Source organism: Delphinus delphis, chromosome 2 (assembly GCF_949987515.2).
Source record: "Delphinus delphis chromosome 2, mDelDel1.2, whole genome shotgun sequence".
Classification (NCBI taxonomy): domain Eukaryota; kingdom Metazoa; phylum Chordata; class Mammalia; order Artiodactyla; family Delphinidae; genus Delphinus; species Delphinus delphis.
In genome coordinates this window covers 101,946,967-101,974,391 of record NC_082684.1, presented here as the reverse complement: position 1 = coordinate 101,974,391, position 27,425 = coordinate 101,946,967, and the positions used below count along the sequence as shown (strand labels likewise).

General features: G+C 51.6%; 1 protein-coding gene and 1 non-coding gene across 2 annotated transcripts in view; one reads left to right on the top strand and one right to left on the bottom strand.

Moving 5' to 3' along the window:
- Positions 1–3,227: 3,227 nt before the first annotated feature.
- Positions 3,228–27,425, bottom strand: part of FAH (fumarylacetoacetate hydrolase) — a 32,631-nt gene continuing 8,433 nt past the window's right edge. Inside the window, exons 6-14 of the mRNA XM_060005326.1 lie at positions 21,480–21,577; positions 21,339–21,391; positions 16,437–16,536; positions 15,534–15,664; positions 13,655–13,730; positions 11,461–11,507; positions 8,921–9,022; positions 8,039–8,156; positions 3,228–3,440 (exon numbers count right to left, since the gene is read on the bottom strand). Of these exons, the coding sequence (XP_059861309.1) occupies positions 3,361–3,440; positions 8,039–8,156; positions 8,921–9,022; positions 11,461–11,507; positions 13,655–13,730; positions 15,534–15,664; positions 16,437–16,536; positions 21,339–21,391; positions 21,480–21,577 (805 nt within the window). The 3' untranslated portion in view covers positions 3,228–3,360. The remainder of the gene's footprint in view (positions 3,441–8,038; positions 8,157–8,920; positions 9,023–11,460; positions 11,508–13,654; positions 13,731–15,533; positions 15,665–16,436; positions 16,537–21,338; positions 21,392–21,479; positions 21,578–27,425) is intronic.
- LOC132421491 (U6 spliceosomal RNA) lies at positions 10,396–10,502 on the top strand. The gene has a single exon (XR_009518735.1). It is a non-coding gene; the product is annotated as a U6 spliceosomal RNA (small nuclear RNA).

The window sequence follows — 27,425 nt, the reverse complement described above, 5'->3', positions numbered from 1 at the left end:
TTGATGCCAGGAGATAGAGCTAAGGGAACAATCCCAAACACAAGGTGAGGAACAGAGATTTCAGTGGAGCAAGCAGGAGCAGAGGTGGCCCTGGGAACACAGCCCACAGGAATTCAGAACAAACCCAAGGAAGACTTCGGTCTTCCAAATTCAGAGAATACGTATTTGGATCAATCTTATCTAGACGGTAGGGCTCTGAGAGACCCTGGTGACTCTACAGTAAGTCCCCTACATGCGAACCTTCAAGTTGTGAACTTTCAAAGATGCGAACGTGCGTTTGCATGTCCAATCACGTTAAGTTAGTCCACGTGTCTGGAGTATATTGTCACGTGCGTGCATCCTCTACAAGTGTTTGTGCTTTTGTGCACTTTACTCTGCAGTACTGTATATAGTAGTACAGTATCTTTATTTCAAGGCCAGGATGTCTGGAAGCAAGTGAAAAGCAGCAGTATACAGCCGATTGTGTTAGTTGAGCACCTAGGCTAACTTTGTTGGACTTTCAAACAAATTGGACTTACGAACGCACCCTCGGAACGGAACTCATTCATATGCAGGGGACTTACTGTACAGGATTTCCACTGAAATCAGCAAAGCATTGAAGACCATGGCCCCAGGGCGCAGCTTCGTGGAATAAAATCAGCTGTGCAAGACCAGTTCAGCCTCAGAGCACGATGCTTCCCAGCCTGTGTGTGGCAGAGACTACGAGCTGCACCCCACCCCCGAGGATTCATTCTCCCCTTCTTCTTCAGCAGTCGAGCTCCGATTTTAAGCTGAGGAAGCAATGTGTTCAGTTAAAAGACTATATTCCCAGCCTTCCTTGCAATGAGGTGTGGTCTTGTGACTATGTTCTTGGCAATAAAACGCAAGAAAAGTGTAGTATGGGGTTCCCAGGAAGGCTGCTCAAAGGGTACCTAACTCATCTAGGAGGAGGGCCCTTCAGCCCTTCATCCCCCCAACCCTCACCTCTTTAATTTTTCTTTCTGCAAGCCTGGAACTTGGGTGTATTGGCTGGAGCTCCAGCAGCTTTTTGCACCATGCGGTGACCTTGAGGTTGAACCCCGTGTGCTGAGGATGAGGGCCCTGGGTCCCTAATGACACTGTGGAGTTGCCATACAAACTCCAGACTTCCTGGCTCCAAAATGCTTTTACGTGAGAAAGAAATACCTTAATGTTCCTTAGAATTGATAAGCATGCTCCACTCTCAGGTCTTTGCACTGGCTGGACCCTCTGCCTGGAGCACTCTGCCCCAGATGTCCATCTGCCTTGATCTCTCACTTTCATCAGCTGTCTAGCAAAAAAGCACTAAGAACCAGAGGCATTAAGGCCTTCTCTGACCACCCTGTTTATAACGGCACCCATGTCCCCCATTGTTCCATAGAATCTATCCCCATCTGTCATAGTGTAACCAAAAGTGGGGTCCGGCTGCTAGCCACTCAAAGCCAATGAAGAGGCAAGGTTGGTGGAAAGGAAAGTTTGCTTTACTTTGGATGCTGGGGGTGGAGGTGGAGGGTGGACTCCTGTCCTAAGGCTGACTCCCCCGCAAGCGACAATCAAGGGGCAAGAGCTTTTATAGACAGAGGGAGGAGGCTACATGCAGAAACAGCTCTGACAGTCATCTTGAAACTGGTCATCGGTGGTCTGACCACTGTCATCTTGATGGTTTTAAGTACAGTTAATCTTCAGTTCCAGGGTTGGTTTGTTTCCATTTCTTTGAGGCCAATTCTCGGAATTGTGGCAATTTATGTCATGGCTACAGTCTGGTCATCTTGTAGTTAACTTCTCCACCTGGTGTGGGTTTCAGTATCTATAACACAGCTCACAGGATATGGCTCAGAATATTATCTATAGCCCTTAAGAAGGAACTAAAGGTCCTTGACTTTGCTTAATGACTAAACTATTATTATTTGGTCTCCTTTGACTGTTTTCCTTTGTTTATGCATTTTCTCACTTCTCTGATTAAACTTATCCTTTGGCTAAAGTTTTTCCACAGACAGAAGGCAGGAGGAGGACATGGTGGGCACAGACCGTAGGGTCCTGCTCCATTTCAATAGTACGTATCTTCTCCTTGCCCATTTGTTTCCTGTCCATCTCCCTCCGCTAGGAAGCAATCATCACAGGGCACAAGGGCATCACAAGTCACAGCTATTCTGTGACTGCTGCACCTCTTGTGCCTACTACAGTGCCTGGCACAGAGAAGGCACTCAATAACGATTTGGTGAATAAATGGATGAATGAGTAGCGTGATCTAATGGGCAGGCTCCGCAGGCTCAGTCATCCTCCCAGGCCCTGGTGTGGGGTCCATTAGGCCCAAGATGTGTCACCAGGCATCCTCTTCCCCTGTGGTCACCAGGAACCAGGCTGCCTGTCTGCAGCGGGCAGGGCAGAGGAGACGGGGCAAGGCTCACTCTCCTGACTCTGGTGGGCTTGCAAGGGGAGAAAAGCAAGCCCCTGGCCCTTTTCCTGCCCTCTCACGGTTCAGGTGTGTGAACCCTTGACCTGGGGGCTCAGCCAAAGGTTCATACTGTGCTGATACGGCTACAGGGCCCTTGAACCAAGTCTGCACCCCACGTACATCCATCAGTCGGTCCCAAGAAATACTGAACGTGAGGGGTGCTGTGGTGCGTAAATTTATGTGTCAACTTGGCTAAACCACGGGACTCAGATGTTTGTTCAAACATCAGTGTAGATGTGGCTGTGAAGGTAGTTTCCAGGTGAGATTAACATCTAAGTCAGGGGACTTTGAGTAAAGCACATTATCCTCCATAATATGGGTGGGCTTCATCTAGTCTGCTGAAGGCCTTAAGAGAAAAAAGCCTGAGCTCCCTGGAAGCGGGGACTCTCCAGCAGACCACCTTCAGACTCCAGCTGTAGCTCTTCCCTGGGTCTCGAGCCTGCGGCCCACCCTGCAGATTTTGGACTTGCCAGCCTCTACAATCACATAAGCCAGTTCCTTAAAATAAATGTCTCTCTCTCTCTACACATCTACTTGGTCGCATTTCTCTGGAGGACTCTGAGCTAATATAAGTGCCGTTCTTTCTTCCACGTTCCAGAGAATACTGGGAGCTCTAGAATGTCTGAGGAGGAACAGCAGACCCTCAGCCTCGCTAATAAAAACTAGAAAACGAATTGGTCTCTCAAGGAAGCGGTACACACCTTGACCCACTGGGTCAAACCAAGAACACGAGGAGACGTTGCACACTCAGAGCTGTGCCAGGCCCAGACGGAGAGGGAGCACGACGGCTTTATTTATTACTGAATGAAGAACCAGGCCTGCGGCCTCAGTGGGGGCCCCTGGTTCCCCACAGGGAGGTGGAGAGGGCAGTGCTCAAGGCTTGTGTTTCCAGGAAGGCAGAGAGAACCTCAGGCCGCTGAGAGGGCAGGCAGCACTTTTCCTGCACACTGGCCAAAGCCAATGCGGTACCCGTCCCCCTGGCACTGTCCTGCAACAGAGGAGAACAGGGGTCAGCCACGAAGCCGCTGGGCTCAGGGGAACCAACGCCCAAGCGGCCACGGTGCCGGTCAGCACACAGCTGGGCCCAAGGCAGGAAGGCGCCATCTGAATGACAAACAGGTATTTTTGACAGAAAAACCACCTTCTCCAGAAGCTGGGCAGAGCTACAGGAGCACCAAGATGGAACTCCAGGCCCGCCCTACTGTCAGGGACCCTCACAAGCGGTGCAAGGATGGCACAATGGCTTTCCTGAGAGGTAAAGCAATAGGTATAGGTCAACTCTCCCTAAGTAAGTCTGAGTTCAAATCCTAGGCTTGCTAATTAGCCTGAGGCTAGACTGACTGGGTTCAAAGCCTGGCTCTTCCACCTACTGGCTCCATGACCTTGAGTCCCCTTGGAACTCAGTTTCTTTTCTTTTCGTTTTTGTTTTTTTTTATTTTTAATATTTATTTATTTATTTGGCTGCATCAGGTCTTAGTTGTGGCATGCAGGCTCCTTTAGCCTAGTTGCAGCACGCAGGATCTAGTTTCCTGACCAGGGATCAAACCCGGGTCCCCTGCATTGGGAGTGTGGAGTCTTTACCACTGGACCACGAGGGAAGTCTCTGGAACTCGTTTCCTCATCTGTGAAATGGATCTAATGATAGTACTCACTGCGCAGGGCTGTTGCAAAGATGATATGAGTTAATACACAGAGAACTCCAAAAGAGTGCCTTGCCCAGGGGAAATGCTCAGTGTCAGCTATTATGATGATTATAAGCTGGGGGATTAGGGGCAACTTGTTTAACCTCTGAGCTCAGCCCCCTTGTCTGCAAATGGGAATAGCAATCCTTACCTCTCAGGGTTGTGAGGATTTGATGAAACACGTGGCTGAAGCCCTAGCATGACATCTCCCAGAGCAGATGTTAAACAAATTCACTCAATTACATTTCAACAGAAAGGCAAAGAGGAGGAGACCCTTGTCCCTGGACCTGAGAAGGGTCCATTGAGTGGGAGCAGCTGTCTGAGTCAGAGCAGACAAGTCTATGAGGAGCTGGGAGAGCAGCATGGAGGAAACAGGAGCACAAAGGAGGGAACGTCGGAGCTGGGACTTGACAGGTGGATACGAGTTCACCAGGGGGGACACAATGAAAAGGGTGTGCCAGACAGAGGGAACAGCGTGTGCAAAGACACGGAGACCAAGGCGAGAGATGCACGAGGTGCACTTATTCAGTGAAGCTGTTGTGTGGGGTCCCCTGAGAAGCCAGAGTACAGAGTATTCTTAGAAGCCATGTTAAGGAGTTTGAACCTCTTCCCGAGGGCACTGAGGTGACTCAGGAGTTTTCAGCAAGACAGTGAAAGCTGTGTTTTACAGCTATGTTTTAAACAGCGCCCTCTCCAGTGGCCCCTAGAGAGAAGACAGATGGAAGCACATAGGTTTACGAGTGTCAGGCCTATACAGAGGCTCCAAGGCTCCCCAGATTGAGACGCTTCTCAAGCACCACGAGCCACGGCGGTGCTGAGGTGACGGCCACCTGCCCATGACGAACATGAGGGCCACTGCAGGGGATGCCCGTGACCTTGAGTTACACAAAACACCACCAGACCCCCTCACCTGCCGAGGACGACCCCCAAATCTGGAGTTAGGCCTTCTGCTACCCAATGTGAAGAAGGGAAAGCAAGGAGTTGCGGTATTCCCACAACTGAGAGAAACAAATCGAAGCTCACTGCGGAGAGGACTCCCAGCCAACTGAACACTGAGACCAAAGACAGCTTTGGGAGACGGGGTCAGGGACGCCTCAATGAGCCCTTCCAGTGAGTGCAGGGACAGTCCTCACGGCCACCTGTAGCTCAGTACAGTCTACCCAGCCTGTCTCCTCCCACTTCCTCCCACCTGCCCAATCATCCCACCGGTCCTCCCTGTGAGGGCTGCTCTGACTGCTGGCCTTCTCTGGGGAGGTGGCAGCTTGGACACCAGCAACATCCCCAAACAAGCCCCTCACCCTCCCCGGCATCACCGAGGCACATCCTTGCCACCCCAGCACTGACCCTTAACACGCAGTGTCACCTTTTGTCCAGAGCAACATCCTTGCCTATTCTGTTTCATTATTTTTCCATCAGTCACTTTAGAATCTCAATGCTCAGAAATATTCGTGTCCCTGGGGGGGAAAAAAAGCCTATGGAAGCAAAACCTGGCAGAAATTCATCAATCATCTATCAAAGCAGCTCACTCCAAGCTGCAGCATTTTTTTTTTTTGGTACGCGGGCCTCTCACTGTTGTGGCCTCTCCCGTTGCGGAGCACAGGCTCCGGACACGCAGGCTCAGCGGCCACGGCTCACGGGCCCAGCCGCTCCGCGGCATGTGGGATCTTCCCGGACCGGGGCACGAACCCGCGTCCCCTGCATCGGCAGGCAGACTCCCAACCACTGTGCCACCAGGGAAGCCCTAAGCTGCAGCATCTTTAAAGCGCCTTCTTCCTGGAGAGCTGCAAATACTCAGAGGGTGTCTTTCTCCTCCCCACTCCAATGCCGGGTGCTCTGTCGTTCACATTGCTCCTTCCTGCCCTGGGTTACAACAGAGCCACCACCCCCAGCAAACAGCCCTGCCTGCTTCCTGAGAACAGATGCACGATTACATCCTGGTGGGAAAGCTGGCCACTTCCTCCCCATTTTACAGCTGCCAAGCAGATGGTCCACATGGGGTTTCTTAACGTCAGAGACGACCTTCTGAGTCAGATGATTCTTTCTCATGAGAAGCTGTCCTGTCCACTTAGGATGTTTAGCAGTATCCCTGGCTGCCATTCGGAGACAGCCAGAACTGTCTCCAGACGTCGCCAAATGTCCCCCAAGGGGCAAAGCCACTCTGGTTGAGACCACTGGCCCAAAGGATGAAAAGTGAGGCTCTGCACCCAGCTGAGGAAGGTCTTTCCAGGCTCCCAAGCTGCTGCTCTCCAGTGCAGGGAGGAGAAGCTGGGGGCAGGTGCGTTCAGGCAGGGACAGAGGGCCCCGAGAGGCCAGAGCATGAGGAAAGTTTGCACCCAAGTCAGAGCGTGTCACCGAGCCCTGGGCAGAGGGGAAAAGCAGCTCCCTGCCTCCCTGGGTTGGGCTCCATCAACCATGGAAATGGAAGGGAAAAGTATAATCTCCTCTGGAATGTTATCTGATCTCACTGGCCCTTTCCTGAAATCTGACCCTCTGCCTATTCCCCACTCCATCCCACCAATGGGAACGAGAACCCATAGCTACAGCTGCAGCCCAGTTTTCCAGGAAATAGGGGTGACAATAGGACCCAGGAAGGGAAATGTGTGGTCGGCAGGCAGAGACCAGGATGTGGAGAGCGAGTGCAGAGAACGGGTGCCCCCTTAACCTGCCTGCAGGGCAGATGGGCGTGGCTGATTCCCACGCTTCAGGTAGGGACTCCTATTAAGGAGGAGTCAGGATGTTGGGCATTCTCAAAACCGGGTTCTGGAAAAAACAGCAATGACAATGAGGACAACGGTGAAGACCGGCACCAATTTTAAGCACTCACAAGGTACCTTGCACCTTGTTAGGCTCTTTAGATATTATCAAAGGGCTTAAGAATTGGGGTTCTGAAGATAAGCTGCCTGGATGCGAAATCTGATTTCATGACTTACTGGTTGCAAATCCTGGGCAAGTTATTTACCCCCTGCAAGTCATTTTCCCACCTGTAAAATGCAGGTGCAGCAGTGACAGTGGAACATGACCCCAGGGGGCAGATCCTGCACTTGCCTTGTTCACCCCTGAACCCCAGCATGGGAGTCACAGCAGCTGCTCCAGAAACGTCCCCTGAAGGAATAAACTGGTTCGTCTCATCCTTACAACCATGCTGTGAGGTTAACTACTGTATCTATCATCAACTCCATTTTAAAGATGAGGAAACTGAGTCCAGAAAGGTTCAATAACTTGAGGAAGGTCACAGGGCCGGTGGGGATGTGGGAGTCCAACCTGCACCTGACCCTGAGTAGCGGGCTGCTGACCACGGCGGCTCCTTCCTCTCCAGAAATGATATGTGGTGGGCAGAACGACCCCCCAAGATGTAAGGGGTGCCCTGACCTCCTCGGAATGGGCTGCTGGGAAATCTCGTCACTAACTCAGCCAGGTCATAAGGCACAGGGTCATAGGGCACAAGGTCATAGGACACAGGGTCTTTGCACTGCCGAGTCCAGAACAATGGGAACCTGCCATTATTTTAGAATTTCGCTCAGGGAGGAAGGAGACAAAGAGGGACTTCTGCAGTCTTTTTGGTTCGGGGAGACTCTGATTTAAAGTCCCTGGCAGGGACTTCCCTGGTCATCTAGTGGTTAAGACTCTGCACTTCCGATGCAGGGGGCGTGGGTTTGATCCCTGGTCGGGGAACTAAGATCCCACGTGCCACGCAGTGCAGCCAAAAGATAAAAAAAAAAAAATTTAATTTAAACCAAGATAAAGTCCCGGCAGGCAGCGCTGGGGCGAAGGCCAGTATAAGCAGACACAGACCTGGGACTGCCAGAGTGGGGACGAGTTGGGACAGATGGCTTCCTGGCCAGACGGTTAGGACAGCGCCCGCGGCCGAGGAGGAGAGGACACCCGCGGGCCCCGGCCCCCTCACCTGTGATGATGACTTCATCCCCGTCCAGCAGAAACTTCCTGGTCTGTCCATTCCCCAGCTCTATGGCCCTCGTTCCCTTCCACGACAGCTCCAGCATGCAGCCGAAGCTCTCTGGCTCCTTCATAACGGGAAAGGGAAGAGGGTGCGATATGTACTTACATCACGGTGAGCGTGGCGGATCTGGTGTGGGCAGTGGTTAGCAAGGCGGGGGCCAGGGGATGCTGGGAAGGGGCGGGGGATCCCGCGGCCCTCAGAGACCCTGCCTCGGTGGGACCACTGCAGAAGTGTCCTCGAGGCCGGGCACTCTACCTGCCCTGCTCACTCCATCCAGGACGCGGAGGTGCGGGATGCTGGACAAGTGTGCCCAGGCCCTTCCTGTCAGGCCCCTGCCGGCTCCAGAGGCTGCGGCTTACCCAGACGCTGTCGTGCCTGACCCCACCCACTGGGAAGAGATTCTCCATCAAAGAGCCTGCAGTCTCGACCTTGCCGGAAGTGACTGGTACATGCACCACCCAAAAGTCATCACCAAGGGCTCGTGGAAGGGGGCTGGGGGGAATCAGTGGGCCACTCCTCCTGGGTGGGGGCACTGTGAGGTGGTGACAGCCAGACACTGTAGTGGCTTCCTGCGTCTGCCCCCGTGTCACTCTCACTCTCCCCCAGGACACAGACACAGCCTCTCATCCCTACACCAGCCTCTCCTGAATTTGAAAAAGAAGGCCCTCCTGCACCCAGAGATGGATGAAGCTCTGAGTAGGACAGAGTTGAAAGATACACCTGCTTCGGGCTGGAATCCCTTCTCAGGGGAGAGCTGAGGGCCCTGCAGTCTGTAGGGGGAATAGGGGTGCCCCAGGTGGGCAGCCCCCAAGGCAAGCAGACACTCACCGGCCCGCTGATGGTTCCAGAAGCCAAGAGGTCCCCCGGCCGCAGGTTGCAGCCATTGACAGAGTGGTGAGTGAGCTGCTGCAGCATCGTCCAGTACATATACTGCGGGCGAGGGACACAGAGGCGGGGACGGGCAGGGTGGGCTTCTCCCAGCCTCCTGGAGCAGTCTGCCAGCCTGCGCCACTCACTGAGGCCTTCCCTGGGCTCTCTCCCGGCCCTCAGAGCAAGGACAAGCTGTCTTCCTGCAGCTACCCTGTGACCCTCCCCACCTCTCTCCCCACCCCTTCACCAGCAACAGACCCCGCTCCTCTGCCCCTTCCAGCCCTCCCCTAACCCACCTTCTCCACGAAGCGCTCCCCGAGGAGCCGACCTCACCGCTCAGACCCTCAATCTGCTCATCTGTCCATAATTCCACCCTGTCCTGAGATTACCCCTGAGTCCTAAGTTGACAAGGTCTAGGTCCTCGTCATAGCAGAAGCTTCTCATGAGCAAAGACCTCCTTTCCATTCTCCCACCCTGGGCTTTGGAACAGACACTGGGCAACAGAGCTGAACGACTCAAACAGGACCTCAGAGCACACTGAGGAATGAAGGAGCACTGAAGGAGGTCAGGCTTGGTGGGGGCAGGCTGGGGACCACACGCCCCCCGAGCAGCTCAGAGGCGGCACGCCTGCGCCTCTGCAAGGTCACAGCTTCTCAGATCTGCCACTCCTGGAGCGACACCTCCAGGCAGAGGAAATCTTAGAAGTGGATTCTTACCCAAGAGACCCCTTAAAGCAGCCCCCCTTATTCCTTCTTAGTAGCCTAAGGAGCCCAGAAAAAAGTTAAATTAGAAGGGAGACTGGAGGAAAAAGGAATACATTGAATCAGAGGATGTTCAAATGGCCAACAAGCATATGACAAGGCGCCCGGCTGCAACAGTCTTTTTTTTTTTTTTTCTGCGGTACGCGGGCCTCTCACTGTTGTGGCCTCTCCCGTTGCGGAGCACAGGCTCCGGACGCGCAGGCTCAGCGGCCATGGCTCGCGGGCCCAGCCGCTCCGCGGCATGTGGGATCTTCCCAGACCGGGGCACGAACCCGCGTCCCCTGCATCGGCAGGCGGACTCTCAACCACTGCGCCACCAGGGAAGTCCTGCATCAGTCTTTAGGGAGATGCAAACGGAAATCACAGCCCCCCAGAAAGGCGGAAATGAAAAGGCCGGCGACGTCACATGTTGACTTGGATGTGGAGCAGCCAAAACGCTTACATGCTGCGCGTGGGAGCATAAATCGGAACAAGCCCTTTGGAGAAGTGTTTGGATGTACCCCTCAGCTGAGTATGGACACATATCCTCTATGACCCAGCAATTCCATTCCTGGATATCCACCCAACAGACGTGCGCACATACATGCACCAGAAGACTTGGACTAGAATGTTCACAGTAACTCTCCCCCCAGAAACGGAAACAACCCAAACGTCCATCAAGAGTAGAATGGAGTGCTCGCTTTGGCAGCACATATACTAAAATTGGAACGATACAGAGAAGATTAGCATGGCCCCTGTGCAAGGATGACACGCAAATTCGTGAAGCGTTCCATGTTTTTACCACACACACACAAAAAAGAGTAGAATGGAAAAATCCATTGTGGAACATTTATACTGTGAACACGATACAACAGCTAAGAAACATGAACTGTCACTGCAAACTGCAACATGGTTGAATCTCAGAAACATGATGTTAAAACAAAAGAAGCCAGGGCTTCCCTGGTGGCGCATTGGTTGAGAGTCCGCCTGCCGATGCAGGGGACACGGGTTCGTGCCCCGGTCCGGGAAGATCCCACATGCCGCGGAGCGGCTGGGCCTGCGAGCCATGGCCGCTGAGCCTGTGCGTCCGGAGCCTGTGCTCCGCAACGGGAGAGGCCACAACAGTGAGAGGCCCACGTACCGCAAAAAAAAAAAAAAAAAAAAAAAAGAAGCCAGATAGAAAAGAGTATATACCGTATGATTCTGTTTTTATAAAATTTACAAAACAGACAAAATGAATGGAGGGTAAGAGAAGTCAGGAGAAAGTTTACACCTGACAGGGAGAGCAGTGATGTGCCTGGAAGGGGCCCCAGGGCACAGCTGAGGTCCTGGAGGTTTCCCGTTTCTTGATCTGGGTGCTGGTTGCACAGGGATGTTGTTTTGTGAGAATTCATTGAGCTGTACACTCATAACGTGTGCATTTTCATATCTATGTGTTATGCTTCAATTAAAAGTTCACTTTAAAAAAATAAGTCACTCTGATCAACCCAGCCCCTGGCAAGACAGAAGTCAGGGACTAGCCCCTCAGAGGATTATCTATTATTCCCCAGGAAAAGCACTGGCCGTGTCCATGCAGCCTCCATCTGGAGGGGTCTCTGTGACCTCCCGGCCTCTTCGGAAAGATACAGGGCCATGGAAGCTCTAGGCCCGCATGCTGACCCATCATCATAGCCCAAAATAGATGCATTCCCCTGGTCCTCCCAGGAAGAAAGGTCTCCCTCACTTCCAAAAAGCAGTCTGCCTAACTTCAAAGCTTACCTTAAAATTGGACCTGCATACGGTAGCTGCTTGGTTCATTCCTTCTCCTGTTGGGTAGACAAGACAAGTAACATTGACAAAGAGACTAATTTTATTCATCAAGGAGGGAGGGACCCACCTCGTAGGGGGAATTGTTTTGTGGTTTAAGCTTCCCATTGTCTAATGTGATTCTACCTACAGAGTCCATGAACCAATGAGCTCATAGGATATCAGAGCTGGGAGGCATCCACAGAGAGGATCTAGTCCACGGATGGCAAAGAGATGCACACAAGACGCCACTTCCTCCTCCCACACCCACGGCAGACAGCACAAATTGATCACAGTACTGGTATCCCCTGAGATCAGATGTAGCCTCAGAACCCTGCTTAACACGATGCTCCTGGAAGCTGATCATCAACTGGAGATACTGTACAAGTCGAAACCAACTTGCCACGCCCACCAGAGCCCTTTGGACAGCTGGGGCCATCTGTCCCCTGCCAGACTCCTCCCATGATGGATAATGTGTTACTATTTCAACAATATTTATTAAACCATTACACACCTACTACACACAAGGTACCAGGCCATTGCTGTACCATTTCTGAAGCGTGCTAATAATCAGAAAGCTCTTCTACCCCCTAAGGACGGGCCTTCCTCCCCTGGCCCTGTCTTCCTTTCTGAGGCTGCACAGAACAGGTGAGCTCATCGGCCCCATGGAAGGTCAGGGTCCCCCAAGCCTGCTTCACCCAGACCCCAATTCAGAACATCAGAAATGCACATTCAGGACTGGTGTGGGGAAGGGTCTTGGAAGCCATCCCTGCACCCGGTCCTCCCTCTTCCAGGTCTTTCTACATCTCTGGGCACTGCAACTTCTTGATAATCTTGTCCCTTTCTCCAACAGTGCACTCCCCTGGATGTTTCCAGATGGTCAGGAGGAAAACAAGAGAGAAATGACCTCCAAAGAGGCATTTGTGGGTAGGAGGACACCAGCCTAGGGCTTATGACATTTGGCTGTAGTCTCAGCCTTTCCATCGGCCGGCTAAATGACTCGGGGTGAATCCCTTTTCCTCTCTGAGCCTCACTTTCCCAATTGATAACGTGAAAGAGTGGGACCAGCACAGTTTTCCAGGGGCGCTCTGGCGGCTACGAGGCTCTTCCTAGGAGCCCTTTCTTGTGTGGAGCGACCTCCCCCCGAGAGAGACAGCTCCTTCCTCTTCCTGGCGGACACAGCCTGCTGCTAAAATCACCTCCATGAAGGATGGAGACCCTGGAAGCTGCAGCGAGAAAGCCACAGCAGAGCCTGGGGTATGTAAACAGGACAAAAAGAGGAGAGAGATCTAGGAAGAAAAGAGATTGGCCAGAGTGTGGCCCAGGAGGTCTGTGTGCAGCCCCCAGACTAGCCCTCTCCCAGCGCCAAGGGCCCCCCTCAGGATCGGAAAATGACACCTGATTCTACCCAGGTGCAGGTGCTGTTCTAGACCTTGATGTGTATCACCTTGCTTACCGCTCACAATTACACCTTGAAATCGATACCACTATTATCCCACTTTTCAGACGACAAAGTGGCACAGACAGATTCAGTAACTTGTCCAAAGTCCCACCGCTGGGCAGGGGCAGAACCAAGACTCGAACTCCAGCCGTGGCCTGCAGAGCCCAGCTCCCTCTTACTACTGCTCCACTGGCCTGTTACCTCAGCCCAGCTGGGCAGCCTCAGGGGGACGCAGGCCCTGCTGCGAGGCTCTCAGGGCTGACTGAGAGCAGGACCCGGGGGCTAGGTGTGCTGGCTCCGTGTGGTCCCGGAGGACAGAGCCAGGCCCACGAGGACAGGCTTTCAAACGGGCACTGGACAAAAAATGCCACCCAAGAGTGAGGGGTTGGCAGTGGCGTGTGAGCAGAGGCTGGGCAGACTTTGGTCGGAGAGGCTGGAGAGGGGATTTGTGTGGAGGGTGGAGGTCCCAGACTCCAAGGTTTCTGGCCCTAACAGCTGAGAGCCCGGTGCTATGGGGCTAAGGCCACATGGGCCCTGTGCGGCTCGCAATGAGCACAAGGGTGTCCCTTCCCATCCTTTACAAGAGCCCCACGTGTCTCCCAGTCTGCAGCAGGTGGCACCCCATCCCCTCCCCCCTTCAGAAGCTCAGCAGCCACCTGGGCACCGGCACTTGGGCACAGGGGTCCACCCAGCTGCTGGACACACCCTTCGACCCCACGACGGTACCTTTCAGGGTGACAGAGAGGTTGATGTCGAACGTGTAGGGCTGGTCGTGGCGGAGATACGGCAGGGGCTTGGGGTCCTGTGAGGGCAGAGCACAGCACAGAGGGGCTGAGCCCCACAGCCCAGCAGAGCAGCTGGCAGAGAGAACCTGAGGGAGAAGGGGTGTCCCCTCTCCAGGGCCCAGCACTGTGTCCCTGGACACTGGGGGGCGAGGGTGGTCATGTGTGCTGGACTCTGGGAAAAGCAGCCGAGGGAGGGGCAGCGGAAGGTCAAAGGTAGACAGAGGACCCAGAAAGCCAGGGAGGGGAGCGCTGGGGAAGGGGGTCAGTGGGAAGCGGACAGCGGGAAGGCCAGAGATGCGGGACAAAGCCAGGCCTGCAGGGAGAGGCCAGGCCAACAGAAAGGGAAGGCGGAAGGCAGGGGCGGCCGGCAGAGGCGCTCAGCCCTTCTAGTGCTGGATTCAGTGTGCAGGCAGCTTTGGTAGCCAGAGCTTTGGTAGAAGGTCTGAACTTTGGCCAAAAGCAGCGTTTTCCCAAAGAGCAACATGTACCTGAATCACTAGTGGGCCATGAGACAATGCGGGGTGATTTTATTTTAATGGTTATGTGTTTCTTTTTATGATTAACTTGGTGGCTAGTAATGAAGGTAGGGACATAAAGTTCCTTTTCTAAATACATTATGAGAGTTTTCAGATGGAAGCTGAAAAAGCATTTAATAAATAATTGTTCAGAAGTGGCAAGGGTCGTGAAGGTTGCCCGCAAAGGGTATTTGGGAAGGGCTGGCATGAAGGGAGACAGAGCCCAGAGGTCTCTGGCGAGGGTGCAGCAGTGCCTGTGAACAGAGATCTGGACCAGGGATGGAGCCTGGAGGGGAAGAGCAGGAGGTGTGGCGGCAGGCCAGGCGGTCCTGGGAGGGCAGGACTCACCAAAGACGGAAGAGACAAGTCTGGGAGACTGAAGATGATGGGGAGGGAGATACTGTGGCAAGAGTGGTAGAGGAGGGAGCGAGGGGACAGGGTGAGAGCCGCACAGGAGTTTCACGAGGCACCGGTCTGTGAGGAAAGACTCCAAGTCTTGAAGCACAGCTCCGTGGGATGACAGGAAGGCTGAGAGGTGCCCACGTGTGAGCAAGGCGAGGGGGAATGGGACCGGGGGAAGGGCAAGGCTCAGAGCTCAGCTAGGGCTGCCCCCAGGTGGAGGACGGAGTCGGCTGGAGCATCACAGGACTCTAGGAGATACAGGAGAACCAGGACAGGTCACATGCCAGAAGCCAGGGGGAGAGAGTGCCTAGGAAGAGTAGGGGGCCACCAACGGGTCCACATTGAAGAGGGCACAAGGTCCCCGCACTGACCAAGGTCACTGGGCACTTTGGTGAGACCGCTGGTGCTGATGGGGTGGAAGCAGCGGCCAGACTGTGACAGGCTGAGGAGGGCTAGGATTGCGAGACGAGCCTGGACAGTGGTGCAGGGACAGGAGGCTCAGGGAACACAAGGCCGAGGCTCAGTGCCAGGACGGACGCCTTGCTGTCTGACCCCATGCTGCATTCTATCAGTTGGGCTCCAGGGGGCGCCATCACACAGAACACAACTTGTTGACCTGGAAAGTTGTGCAATGTGGTGATACTGGAAGGGACCCCTTTTCCTGCCAACTGGCCAGTTCCCGGCCTCAGAGGATTCTAAAGGTTACAAAATTCCATGTTCTCCTCAAGAACTGTGCAGGGGGCAGGGAAAGCACAAGGCAGAATGATTAGTGCCATGCCTGCCTGGAGGTCCCCATAACCAGGACCCCCAGCACATGGGCATCCTCCAGGCCCTCTCCATGCCTGCTGGGCAAACAGCCTCGGAGGCAGAGGGGCCTGGACTTCTTGCAGAGGGCGTGCTTACCTGCTCCTGGTTGGGCACAGCAAAGGGCATAAGGGCATCCATGGGCACCACCCACGGAGAGATGGTGGTTCCAAAACTTTTCCCGAGGAACGGCCCAAGAGGGACGTACTCCCACTTCTGAATGTCTCGAGCTACAGAAGAAAAGCCGAGCAGGGCTTACAAAGGCTGACCGGGCCCCGCGTCAAGGCTCCCCCCTTCCCTTGACCAAGGAGCACAGACACTCAGCACAGCCCTCCCCCACCCCTGTGCTCTGGCCCCAACCAGGCTGGCTGCCCCAGGACCAAGGACAGAGGTCCTCTGAGGTCACTGTGCCAAGCTGCAGCAAAGAGGAGGATGACCAAAGGGCAGGCAGGATACTTCCCCATGAAGGGGCTGGAAGCTCATGCTCATCCTCACACGGGGAGGCAACACTTGCTGAGATTCACGGCACCACGGTCCTCCTACCAATGGCAGAGGGGCTGAGATGGGCTCAGAAACTGGGCCCAGAAACTGCTCTGTTTGAAATCTTAGCTCAGCAACTAGCTGAAGCCGTCCTTGTGCCTCATTCCTCACCCGTGTAAAACAGGAGTAGTAATATTATCAGTGTCTCGCAGGGACCTGACAGGAGAGTCCATGTGACGTATTCAGCCCTGGGCCTGGCACAAAATTGCTCAAACGTACTAGCTGTGACATCAGCCTTGTCCCTGTTCATCTTACAAGAAAACTGGAGCTCAGAGAGGTGAAGTAACTGGCCAAGAGCTCAGAGCTGAGAAGTCTGTTTGATACCCAAGCCTGTGCTCTCAGCCACTTTGACCGGCACCAGACCCAGGAGACCATCCATGGCTTCCCAAATACCCAGCCTTCACCCAGAGCAGGGTGCGCGCAGGAAACTCAACACCAGGATGCCCGACATCCCGTAATTACCACTCCAGTCGTTCATAAGGACCATTCCAAAAATGTGCTCATGGGCCTTAGAAATGGGGATCGGCTCTCCAAATTTGTTCCCGGGGCCTACAAAGAAAGCCTGACAAGGGGAAAAGTTGATGAGAATCTGGCTCTGACCTGCTGCCCCAGGTCACTTGCCTGGAGGGTAAAGGTCAGGTATTTCCAAACCCTGGCTAGGGACCTGGACCGTTGTGTACGAATCCACAGTTTCTATGCCATGACCAGCACCCGAGTAGATAGACGGCTACCCCGGGGACATGGTGAGCAGCTGCGGGCCAGTACCCACCCAGGGCCCCCACTCACGGCCCCTGATCACCAAGGCAGCCCCCTTTCCCTCCTTCAGCCCACCCCACACCTCTGCCCTTTCCCCTTCACCCGATACCGTGCTCTGCATTTTAAGGTTTGACAGCTACACCAGGCTTGTGAAAAATGAAAATATCAGGGTTTGTATTCGTCTCACAAAACTAAGAAGGCCTCTGTGATGCAGCAAAGAGAGCCTGCCGGGGCGTACCCCACACCCCAACCCATCACCCACCATCTCAGAGGAAAGCATCATCAGCACAACGTCCAGGGAACAAGAGAATATGTAGACATCATTGGGGGGAAAAAAATTGAGAAGATAACTCAAAAGCACACAAAATCAGCTATGACATTTGCAGGACCTAGGTTGCAGTTATATCCATTCTGTGACAGTGTTTAAATGTTGCAAATTTTTGTCAAGATTCTAAAAAAAAAAAAAAAAAAATGCCATCTTATAGAGAATCTTACCACCATCGTCAAGATTATCTGTGCTCCCTACCCGTCACTGTTTCTCCACACTATGACTTTCTATTTTTCCTCTGCCTGAGACCATATGGGACCTGGGACCCTTTGCTGCAGTGCTTGCACCTGGACAAACCTCTCCTTGAGCAACAAAATGCAAAGAAACTATAGGGGACTAAAAATAACTGGGTGCATGCACAGGTGGGGCAAATTATGGACAAAAAGATACAAAAGACCAAAAAACCCAAGTGCCATTTCTGAAGAGCGGGAACAAAACCGGTGTTGGGAACACAAGCAGGGTACTGCGCATGCCCCCTGCACACAACACCACCTAAGGGGTGGGCAGACCACCTAAGACAACCCTCCGGCCCAACCCCTGGACACACCCCTACCCTCACCCCAGATAAGGAACAAGCTCGGCTTGCCCCGCCCCCCCCCGCCGCCCCCACACCCACCCCCCCACCCCGCTCAGGGAGCAAGCAAGGGAAACTGTTGTTTGTTCTCGCTGCCCCCCGCTGCAGCAGCAGGGGCCCCAATAAAGCCTTGCCTGAATTTGTCCGCCTCTAGTCAATTTCTATTAATTAAGGAGGCCAAGAACCCTGGTCGATATCATGCCCACCCCTTCCACCAACCCCGCCCCCCTCCCCCGGAAACAGGAACCAACACAGGTGAAGCATCTGTCTGCAGAGTCCTCCGTTCCCCCAGAGAGAAGACCCTGGCCCCCAACCGGGGGGCCCTGCTCTGGGGGATCTGGGTTGGGAGACCTCCTCTTAGGGTTCACGGGGCAGCCTCACAAAGGCATCAGGGGGCGGAGGGCTGGCCGGTAAGGCCCTGCTGGGACTAGGGGACTAGTGCCCACCTGTTCCCCTCCTCTGGACAGAATCTAAAGAAATCACAAGGCAGGGCTGGAACTACAGGGAGGTCCAGCCTGCCTCCAATCAACCTAGATTCCCACGCCCCCAGCCCTACCAGCGCACTCCGCAGCCCCTTCCCTCCACCTGCATGAGGAGACACTCTGAGCATCACCTGAAGCCCTGAGTGCTGACTTTGAGAAGCCCCCTCCACGGCCTGCCCACACCTCCCTGCCCCGGCCTGGCTCTGCTACCCAGCATCCGATGACCCGGCAGAGACTGAAGACACTGCCGGTGTCCCGGGACACTCCCCTCCAGTTCAGCTCTTCCTTCCCATCTCTTTCCCGGTCCCTTGACCTTGGGGGCTTCCTGGAATTCAGTGTCCCTCTCAGAATGCACAACCCTGCAGCATGAGGGGTCCTTGGGGTGAGGGAACCAACTGGATTGATGTCAACATCTGGCTGTGAGATGGCAATCTTGCTGTGCAGGATGTTACACTGGGGTAGAGTGTGTGAAGGATTCTGGAGCTCTCGGTACTGTTTCTTACACCTGCACGTGAGTGTACAATGATCTCAAAATAAGTTTAATTTAAAAAAATGCACAGCCCTGAAATAACCAGTTTTGAGGTTGTGCAGGTCCAGCCACAAGTGCAATGGGGCTGATGTAGTTGATTCTTGTTATTGGTAATAATTATATTCTATAAAGTCATTAGAAACACCGAGTTAGCAAATACAGGTATATCGCTTCTAGGGGAAATACGGGGTTAAGCTCCTGCCAGCCTCAGGTCACAACATTCACATCAACAAATCAGCATATAACCTTGCTTTGTGTGTGCTTCTGTTTAAGGACAGCTGGTTTCATATACAGGACCACCTTGGTCATATTTCAGGTTGGTGCCAAACCACCACAATTAAGCGAAGATCTCAATAAAGCGAGTCACACGAATTTTTTTTGGTTTCCCAGTGTTTATAAAAGTTAGTTATGTTTATGAAATAATGCCATTTGCAGCAACATGGATGGACCTAGAGATTGTCATACTGAGTGAAGTCAGGGAGAGAGAGAAATATCGTATGAAATCGCTTATATGCGCAATCGGAAAAGAAATGATACAAATGAACTTATTAACAAAACAGAAACAGACTCACAGACTTAGAGAATGAACTTATGGTTACCAGGAGGGAAGGGTGGGGGCTGGGGGGAGGGATAGTCAGGGAGTTTGGGATTGACATGTACACACTGCTATACGTAAAATGGATAACCAACAACGACCTACTGTATAGCACAGGGAACTCTGTTTGGTATTATGTAACAACCTAAATGGGAAAAGAACTTGAAAAAGAATAGATACATGTATATGTATAACTGAATCACTTTGCTGTACACCTGAAACTATCACAACATTGGTAATCAACTATACTCCAATATAAAATAAAAAGTTAAAAAAAAAGAACTTTAGAAAAAAAATTCAAAAATTAACTGAAACCCCCCCCAAAAAAAAAGTTATGTTTACACTATACTATAGTCTATTAAGTGTGCACTAGCATTAGGTCTAAACCATCAATGTACATATCTTAATTAAAAAATAATTTATGGCTAAAAAATGCTAACCATCATCTGAGCCTTCAGTAAATCATAGTAGTGACATCAATGATCACCGATCACAGATCACCATAACGAATACAATAATGATGAAAAAGTTTGAAATATTGGGACTTCCCTGGAAGTCCAGTGGTTAAGACTCCGTGTTTCCACTGCAGTGGGGCATGGGTTTGATCCCTGGTTGGGGAACTGAGATCCCACATGCTGCCTGGCATGGCCAAAAAAACCCAAAAAAGTTTGAAATATTACGAAAGGGGACTTCCCTGGTAATGCAGTGGTTAAGAATCCGCCTGCCAATGCAGGGGACATGGGTTCGAGCCCTGGTCCAGGAAGATCCCACATGCCGTGGAGCAACTAAGCCCATGTGCCACAACTACTGAGCCTGTGTGCCACAACTGTTGAAGCCCGTGTGCCTAGAGCCCGTGCTCCACAACAAGAGAAGACACTGCACTGAGAAGCCCGCGCTCCACAACGAAGAGTAGCCCCCCTTCACCGCAACTAGAGAGAGCTGGTGCCTGGCAACGAAGACCCAACACAGCCAAAACTTAATTAATAAATTTTTTTTTAAAAAGAGGGACTTCCCTGGTGGCACAGTGGTTAAGAATCTGCCTGCCAGTGCAAGGGATATGGGTTCAATCTGGGACGATCCCACATGCCGTGGAGCAACTAAGCCAGTGTGTCACAACTACTGAGCCTGCGCTCTAGATCCAGAGAGCCACAACTACTGAGCCCATGTGCCACAACAACTGAAGCCACGCGCCTAGAGCCCGTGCTCTGCAACGAGAGAAGCCACCGCAATGCGAAGCCCACGCACCACAACAAAGAGTAGCCCCCGCTCGCCACAACTAGAGAAAGCCCGCGCACAACAATGAAGACCGACGCAGCCAAAAATAAATAAATAAAATAAATTTATTTAAAAAAAGAAAAGAAGAGAAATATTATGAGAATTACCAAAATGTGACACAGAGACACAAAGTGAGCAAACGCTGTTGGAAAAATGGCACCAGCAGACTTTGCTCGATGCAGGGTTGCCACGAACATCCAATTTGTAAAAACGCAGTATCTGTGAAGTGCAATGTAGCCAAGTGCAGTAAGACAAGGTCTGCCTGTATGTGGTCGATTCGTGAACGTGAACTCAAGGCACAGGCACTATGAGGCCCCAGGGCAGCTTATCTAGCACACAGGTTTTCTACAGGGTGCGCATCACAACTTTCTTGTGCTTGGGAGCTACCACCTCAACGAAAAGCACAAAAATGGAAAATAACGCGGCACTGAACAGACAGTAAAAAGGACACTTGTTTGCAGTACGAGAGCTGAGACACGAAGGCAGAGCCGGGCCTTGTTCAACCTCAGATGGGGACACGCACATCGGGAGACTCAAATTTTTTGCCACCCTGTGCATGCCCTCAGGTGACCCCCAAAAGCTCCCGCTAGTATTGATTTGGAGGCTACGAACGAACTGTTAGTGAGTAGGTGAATTTTCAAATACGGAATCAGTGAATAATGAGGATGGACAGTACTTCCGATGGCCCAGTGGGGACCCAGGACTGCCATTAACGTGGCTGAGATGGGGGAACGGCCTGTCGTCCAGGGCGGCCATCCCAGGGAGCTCTCCTGCCCTAGTGTATATACAGACCCTATGCCAATAAAACATCAAGACATGGCTTACTGTTTCCAACTCGAAGTCCAAGAGTTTGCAGGCACCATACACAGGAGGCTTAGCTGGAATCATACCAGAAAGAGGCTAGTGAGTGCCAGGCGTGGAACTCAGGGTGTGGGGACACAGAGTGGAGCACGGCAAGGTACTTACAGTCATCGGGTCTCATCTGTCCCTTGGGCCTGCGGATTGGGGTGCCAGACACCACGACGGAGGAAGCACGGCCGTGGTAGCCCACTGGTAAGTGCAGCCTGAGGAAGGAAGGAGAGAGAAAGCATCAACATTGTTACACGTGCAAAGTAAATTTCAAAATGTTTTCAAATTAAAAATGAAAGGGAGAAGGAATAGTCAGGGAGTTTGGGATCAACATGTATACACTGCCATATTTAAAATGGATAACCAGGGGCTCCCCTAGTGATGCAGTGGTTAAGACTCTGCACTCCCAATGCAGGGGGCCCAGGTTTGATCCCTGGTCAGGGACCTAGATCCCACATGCATGCTGCAACTAAGAGTTCCATGCCACAACTAAGGAGTCCATGGGCTGCAACCAAGGAGCCCATGTGCCGCAACTAAGGAGCCCACCTGCAGCAACTAAGACCCAGTGCAACCAAATAAATACATAAATATTAAAAAAAAAAGTGGATGAGAAAAAGAGAGCTTTAAAATGGATAACCAACAAGGACCTACTGTATAGCACAGGGAACTCTGCTCAATGTTAAGTGGCAGCCTGGATGGGAGGGGAGTCTGGGGGAGAATGGATACATGTATACGTATGGCTGAGTCGCTTTGCTGCACACCTGAAACTATCACAATATTGGGGTTTTTTTGGTTTTTTTAAATTCATTTATTTATTGGCTGCATTCGGTCTTTGTTGCTGCGTGCGGGCTTTCTCTAGTTGCGGTGAGCGGGGGCTATTCTTCATTGCGGTGCGCGAGCTTCTCACTGCGGTGGCTTCTCTTAGTGTGGAGCACAGGCTCTGGGCACGTGGGCTTCAGTAGTTGTGGCACACGGGCTCAGTAGTGGTGGCACACGGGCTTAGTTGTTCCGCAGCATGTGGGATCTTCCCGGAACAGGGATCGAACCCATGTCCCCTGCATTGGCAGGCGGATTCTTAACCACTGCGCCACCAGGGAAGTCCTTATCACAACATTGTTAATCGGCTATATTCCGATATAAAATAAAAAGTTAAAAAAAAAAGAAAGGGAGTCAACATACATACATGGTTCAAATATCGAAAGGTACTCCCAAGTGTCCAGCAATAGATAAACAGATAAGCAAGAATGAGGTCTACACATACAATGGAATATTGCTCAGCATTAAAAAGGATGGAAATAATGACACAGGCTACACCACAGGCGAAGCTTGAGGACATTGTGCTAGTGAAATGAGCCAGACACCAAAGGACAAATACGGCCTGATTCCACTTACATGAGGTACTTAGAGGAGTCAAATTCATAGAGACAGAAAGTAGCATGGTGGTGCCCAGGGGCTGGCGGGGCGGCGGGTGGAAACGGGGAGTTATTCTTTCATGGGTCCAGAGATTCAGTTTGAAAAGATGAAAAACTTGTGGAGATGGATGGTGGTGATGGGTGCACAACAATATGAAGGTACTAATGCCACTGAACTGTGCACTTAAAAACGCTTAAGATGTAAATTTTATGTCATGTGCAATTTACATTTTTCAAAAAAGCAAAAGGTACTTAAACAGTGGGAAAAAGTATGATTTCCTCCCATCCTCGTCTCCAGCATCAATATGGTGCTGATGCAAATACACGCAGAATAACTGAAATGGTTACTGTGTACGTACTCTGCGCTTAGACCACGCAGCATCACACGAGGTGCTTTCCTGTTGTTTCCCTTTTCATGCCCTCCTCGCAACAGCCCTGCACGGTAGGCGTAATGGGACAGCGCTGAGCAAACTCAGGCTCAGGAGCGTCCAAGGCTTGGCCGAGGTGACCCCGTGTGAAGTGCTGCCATTGGAATTCAAACCTGGGTCTCTCCGACCACAAAGTTCTGCTGCTTCCCCTGTAGCCCCCTCCCTACCTACTACAATGGGACCCGGGGACTAGATCATAAAGCTCAGAGCGGGAGAGCCATCCAGAGCACAGGAACACCATCAAGAGCTCTGTTTATAAGACAGAAATATGGGAGAGGAAATGAAAGAGGAAAGAACTTCCAAGCATCCAAACACCATCATAAGGTGATTTACGGTACAGGACGGTACTGCTAGGAACAGACCAATTGAACAGACCAATTGAACAACAGACCAACTGAACAAAAGAACATAATACATAAAAAGTGAAAAACGTTTTTGCATGACAAGATAAGTTAGATCCTGTAATGGGTAGAATATGGTTCCCTGGAAGTATGTCTACGTCCTGACCCCTAGAAGATGCGAACTCGACCTTATTTGGAAAAAGGGTTTAAGTTAAGGATCTTGAGATGAGGTCATCCTGGATTAGCCAGGTGGGCCCTAGATTCAGTGACAAGTGTCCTTATAAGAGGCACACAAGAGGAAACAAAGTGAAGGGGCGAAGGCCCTGTGTAGACAGAGGCAGAGTCTGCAGTGATGCTGCCCAGGAAGGATGGCCTGCAGCCACCAGAGCGGGACAAGCAGGGAGATGGCCTGTCCCCTGGAGCCTCCAGAGGGAGTGGGGCCCTGCCAAAACCTAGATTCCAGACCTGCGGCCTTCAGACCCGCGAGATAATAAATGTCTGTGGTTTTAGGCCACCCAGCGTATGGAAGTTTGTTACACCAGTCCAGGAAACGAATACAGACTCACACCTCACATCACACACAAAAGGAAATCCCCAGTGGATTATAGATCAGAATTTATGCAGAGTAAGGCTCTAAGAAGTACTAGGGAAAAATACTCCCCAAATCTTCAAATTCCTGAGGTGGAGAAAGTCTGAGCACGACATAAAGGTAAATGCCGGGCTTCCCTGGTGGCGCAGTGGTTGAGAGTCCGCCTGCCAATGCAGGGGACATGGGTTTGTGCCCCAGTCCGGGAAAATCTCACATGCCGCGGAGCGGCTGGGCCCGTGAGCCATGGCCGCTGAGCCTGCGCGTCCGGAGCCTGTGCTCCGCAACGGGAGAGGCCACAACAGTGAGAGGCCCGCGTACCGAAAAAAAAAAAAAAGTAAATGCCATGAAGGAAATGATGGACATGTTTGACTTTATAGAAAGGTAAAATTTCTGCATTAAGAAAGAGCAAATAAAGTAAAAAGATGCCACATTGGGAGAAAAGAGTTGCACCGCATTACAACAAAGGGTTAATTTCTATTCAGCACAAAACAGTCTTTCAAATTAATAAGAGAGCACTGACTGTGTAGAAGAGTATCTGTGAAAGAATCTCTAAGCAGCTGATAAAGGTTTTGCCTTCAGAGAAAGGAAGGAGGATGAAGGACAGGGTGGCAGAATCTTGCTTTTTTCCCACTGTTTACCCATACATTCCTTTGGAATTCCGGACTATGTACATGCATTGATGATTTTTTGTAGCTTTTAGTTTTTTAAATGTTTGAATATGTATTTTGCAATATTTATGATATACAAAAAGATATAATAAGACAAATAACCACACAGCACCAACAGGCTGTCTAAGCCAATTAAAAACGCCCCCTTCATAAGGACCTCCCTGGCGGTTCAGTGGCTAAGACTCCGCGCTTCCGCTGCAGGGGGCATGGGTTAGACCCCTGGTCTGGGAACTAAGATCCCGTGTGCCACGTGGCCAGAAACACCAAAAAATAAAAATAACACCCCCTTGGTAGCCCTCCCGGCCCCTTCCCTCTGCTTCCCACCCCTCCTGACCCCACCCCAGAAGGGGCCACCACCTGGAATTTACTGTCCCTTGATATTTCTATACACTTTTACCACTGTCTAGTATTTTTCGCATCTTTTTAGATAAACGGCAATTTACCATGCATTTGCCTTATACTACCTAATCAAAAAAAATCTATTTTCGTAAAGACTGAGGTAGATTTAAGTTTATTTACACGGAGCAATGTCAATGACATATTAAAGTGAAAAACGCAAATGTCAGTCAGCATGGTCTCGTTTTGTTAACTAAAGAAATGAAACGTGTATGTGGCCGTGCGTGTCCGTGTGTGTGTGTGTGTGTGTGTGTGTGTGTGTGTGTGTGTGTGCGCACCCGTAACCTGGAGAGGTGAAGGCGATGGGCCAGCCACCATTCAGAGTAATGGCCTCTGGGGAGTGGGTTGGGGGTTTCCCTCTTCTCCCCCTTTGCTCCCCTTATTGGCTTAAGTTATAAAATACAACTGTGTGCAATTACATTCCATGTAATGATTCAAACAGCACAGAAGTTAGTCAGCTCTCCCCATCCAGCCACTCCCCTGAAGGAAGTAAAGTTGGTCTGGAATCTATTATTCTGGACTTTTCTCTATGCTCATAGCAGTCTCTGCAAATGTGTGCATGTGTGTGTGTGTAGGTGTATGTACGAGTGTGTGTATATGTGTAGGTATGTGTGTAGGTATATGTGTGTGTACATGTATGAGTGTGCGTGTGTGTGTGTGGCTCAATAATAGCCTCTCAAAAGATACCAAGGTCCTGGGACGTCCCTCATGGTCCAGTGGTTAAGACTCCATGCTTCCAATGCAGGGGGAGTGGGTTTGATACCTGGTCGGGGAACTAAGCTCCCATAAGTCATGAGGCACGGCCCATAAAACAAAAAAGATATTCAGGTCCTATTCCCTGGAACCTACAGATGTTACTTTCTATAGCAAAGGAGACTTGCAGATGTGATTAAGTCAATAATCTTGAGATGGTAGAGATTATGCTGAATCATCCAGGTGGTCCTTAAACGTAATCATAAGGGTCCTTACAAAGGGGAGGCAAGAAGGTCAAAGAAGGAATTAGGACAATTGCAGATGGAACTGAGACAGGATGGGACCTGGGACCCTTTGCTGCAGTGCCGCAATCCTTGCACATGGACACACCTCTCCATGAGCAACAAAATACTAAGAAACTGTATGGGACTAAAGATAAATGCGTGCATGTGCATACACAGTTGGGGCAAATTCTGGACCCAAAAGATACAAAGAGACCGAAAAAATCCCAACTGCCACTTTTGAAGAGCCTGGGGCAAAAACAGGGTGTCGGGAGCAAAAGCAGGGGGCTGCGCATGCCCCCTGCACACACCACCACCTACGGGGTGGGCAAAACACCTAAGCCACCCCCCTGGCCTGACCCCTGGACACACCCCGACCCTCACCCCATATAAGGAACAAGCTTGCCCCCCCTCGGGGAGTGAGCAATGAAGGGAACCTGTTGTTTGTTCTCGCTCCCCCACGGCTGCAGCAGGGGCACAATAAAGCCTTGCCTGAATTTCTTGTCTGGCCTCTAGTCAATTTCTATTGCTTGGGGAAGGCCAAGAACCCTGGTGGGTAACAGAACCAAGAGGGTGGAGTTATCTGAGGCAGGGGTCCCAAGCCAAGGAACGTGGGCAGCCTCTGGAAGCTGAAAAAGACAAGGAAATAGATTCTTCCCCTAGAGCCTCCCAGAGGAACCAGCCTTGCCGACACCTTATCTTTGGCCTAGTGAAGCTGATTTCAAACTTCTGACTTCCAGAACTGTGAGAGAATATATCTGTGTTGCTTTAAGCTACCGAGTTTGTGGTAATTGGTTATAGCCACCACAAGAAACTAATACAGTATGAATGTACATATATTTTTCTTTGTCTTTTTATAAAAATGAGAACTCACTTTACACAATACCTTCACTTCATATATCATGAAAGTGGGGCTTCCCTGGTGGCGCAGTGGTTAAGAATCCACCTGCCAATGCAGGGGACATGGGTTTCAGCCCTGGTCCGGGAAGATCCCACAAGCAGCAGAGCAACTAAGCCCACGAGCTACAACTACTGAGCCTGTGCTCTAGAGACCGCGAGCCACAACTACTGAGCCTGTGCTCTAGAGCCCGCATGCCACAACTACTGAAGCCTGCGTGCCTAGAGCCCGTGCTCTGCAACAAGAGAAGCCACTGCAGTGAGAAGCCTGTGCACCGCAACGAAGAGTAGCCCCCGCTCTCCGCAACTAGACAAAGCCCGCGCGCAGCAACAAAGACCCAACGCAGCCAAAAATAAA